Source organism: Vicia villosa, linkage group LG3 (genome assembly GCF_029867415.1).
Source record: "Vicia villosa cultivar HV-30 ecotype Madison, WI linkage group LG3, Vvil1.0, whole genome shotgun sequence".
Classification (NCBI taxonomy): Eukaryota; Viridiplantae; Streptophyta; class Magnoliopsida; order Fabales; family Fabaceae; genus Vicia; species Vicia villosa.
Genome location: NC_081182.1, coordinates 14,971,680 through 14,973,916, shown reverse-complemented (window position 1 = coordinate 14,973,916; position 2,237 = coordinate 14,971,680). Strand labels below are relative to the sequence as shown.

At 25.2% G+C, this 2,237-nt stretch overlaps 1 protein-coding gene across 1 annotated transcript; it reads right to left on the bottom strand.

The window, feature by feature from the left end:
- Positions 1-750: 750 nt before the first annotated feature.
- Positions 751-1,297, bottom strand: LOC131660399 (defensin-like protein 45). The gene is made up of 2 exons (XM_058929646.1): positions 1,162-1,297; positions 751-1,067 (listed from the first exon to the last, which is right to left on the bottom strand). Exons 1-2 carry the CDS (start codon positions 1,268-1,270, stop codon positions 934-936), a joined length of 243 nt encoding a protein of 80 aa, XP_058785629.1. The 5' UTR covers positions 1,271-1,297; the 3' UTR covers positions 751-933.
- Positions 1,298-2,237: the final 940 nt, after the last annotated feature.

Here is a 2,237-nt window from a genome sequence, read left to right as displayed (position 1 = left end):
AATATTATGTTAAATAAAAATAAAAAAAATTAAATTTTTTTTAAAAAAAAAATTTAAAAAAATAAATATGACGTGGAATTAAAAAAAATAAAAAATAAAAAATATAATTACATGTCAGCATATTTGAATTTTAAAAAATTAAAAAAAATAAAAGAATTACACAATCAGCATGCCACATATGCAAATGGCATGTGCCATTTGCTGGCGAGGTCTAAAATGACAGAATCTTCATTTGGCAAGGTTAGTTTTACAAAAAAAAATTTTACAGGGGGTAAACCAAAAGTCGCCTATATGGCAGGGGGCAAAAATGGTAATAACCCAGATAAAATTAAATGCAAATTGCATTTAACTTACATTCTCTCTCATCATTTCCATAACTTACAACCAATTAGAATTTTTTTATAATTTTCCAAAGCACTTTATTTCAAGAAAATTATAAGTCAAATAAATGTGTTTTTACTTTTCTTAATAAGCGTGATTTTGTTTTTTTCTCTTATAATTTGGGACGGAGGGAGTATGCCTTAAAATTCTTGTAGCAATTCAATAAAAAATCTAATTAATGGTTAATTTGATTTTTCTTACTCTCTTTAAACACTTAAAACCTCAATATTACGTGTTAACAACAAATTAACTAATTCCTGCATGCTTCGAATTTGAAATTAACCAATATCTTTGTGTGCATAATCTCTTCCTTTGCCTATTAGTTGTTTGATTATTTTAGTGTAAACATATAATGTAAAATCGTCTGGATAAGTGGTAGGATATTTCACTTTATTACTGGCAATTCTTAATATTGGAAATTACATCGTAATTGAACTTACAATAGTGTGTTTTCCAACTTATTATAATAAGAACCTTAAAGACTATTTTGTTGATATACATGCACAATCATATATAGAATGTACAGTTATCAAACATAGATCTCTTAACTCCTCAACCGCAACAACACTCATATGGCGGTGGCGCTGGACAAATGCCGAAAGAATAGCCTATCTTTTTACAAAATGCGTAACACCTTACAAGACTACATGCTTCCGTCCCATTCCTATAGCATCCGTCTACTGCTGCTGCAATTATGGAAACAATGAACAAAGTTACAAAGATAAAAAGAAACATGAATTTAAACTTATTAGAACAATACTTAAATATTATAAGCTTCACCTTTCTTAGATTGATTATCTGTTTCTACACTCTCAGCAGCATTATAGCCATTCAGAAATAATGCTACAACAAGGACAGCTAGAACAACTGAAGCACTGGTTTTTGCCATATCACTATATTTTAATTGTTACCTCTTATCTAGTTTTGCATGGATTTTAATTGGCTTCACATCACTCCAATTTATAGCACTCTGTGTTTCCTTAATTGAGAAAATGAATTGATTAATGTGGCTTTGCCTAAGAAGAAGACATTTTGATAAAAATAAGTTGGTTAAAACCGTGTGGGAAAGTTTTACCAGTTGATATCACTTATAAAATTTGAGAAAAGAGATACCTATCAAATATATTTTCCTACCCTATGTTTCTTTTTATATAATACTACCACATAAGCTTTTATAAGGACTTAATCAGACTTTTCAATTGTTCTATTATTTTAATTTAATATTATAACTAGTAGGATACTCGTGAATCTGTACGGATACAGATTTTGAGTGCGTATTTGTCACTAGTTTATCATAAAATTTTAAACAAATTATAAAATACTAAAATATTAATTAACAAAGAAAAAAATTTCAGATGAAAAATGAATGTATATGTTTTAATAAATATTTGTAAGAAAAACTATAAAATACAAATCTTGTAAAAAAAGAATAATATATAAGAATTAAATTTAATGTTATATTTATTAAATTTTACATAACAAATGTTGCATTCTTAATTATATATAACTGTAACTTAAATGTCATTTAATTACTTTTTTAATCCAATGGTAATATATAAGATAAAATATGTTTTTCTCCTTATAAATATTTTAAATTTTATTTTTAGTCTTTATTAAAAAAATAACATATTTTCGTTCCTACAAAATTTTTATGCATGCGGTTTTAGTCTCTGTTATTTTCTAAAATTTTAAAAATTGTTTAATTATCCGTTAACTTTTAAATTTTGGAATAATTTTTTCATACATGCTTAAAATAGTGTAAAATATTTATTTATCAAATTTTAGAATTTTGTAAAAAATGAGAAGAATTAAATTTGAATTTTTTTAATTTTTAAAAGATAATGATAAAAGTAATA

Bases quoted from the DNA above. Each gene is read 5' to 3' on its own strand.
- LOC131660399 (XM_058929646.1), bottom strand. From the start codon at position 1,270: ATGGCAAAAACCAGTGCTTCAGTTGTTCTAGCTGTCCTTGTTGTAGCA. The intron at 1,068-1,161 runs GTGAAGCTTATA...CCATAATTGCAG, and splicing joins AGATAATCAATCTAAGAAAG to CAGCAGTAGACGGATGCTAT.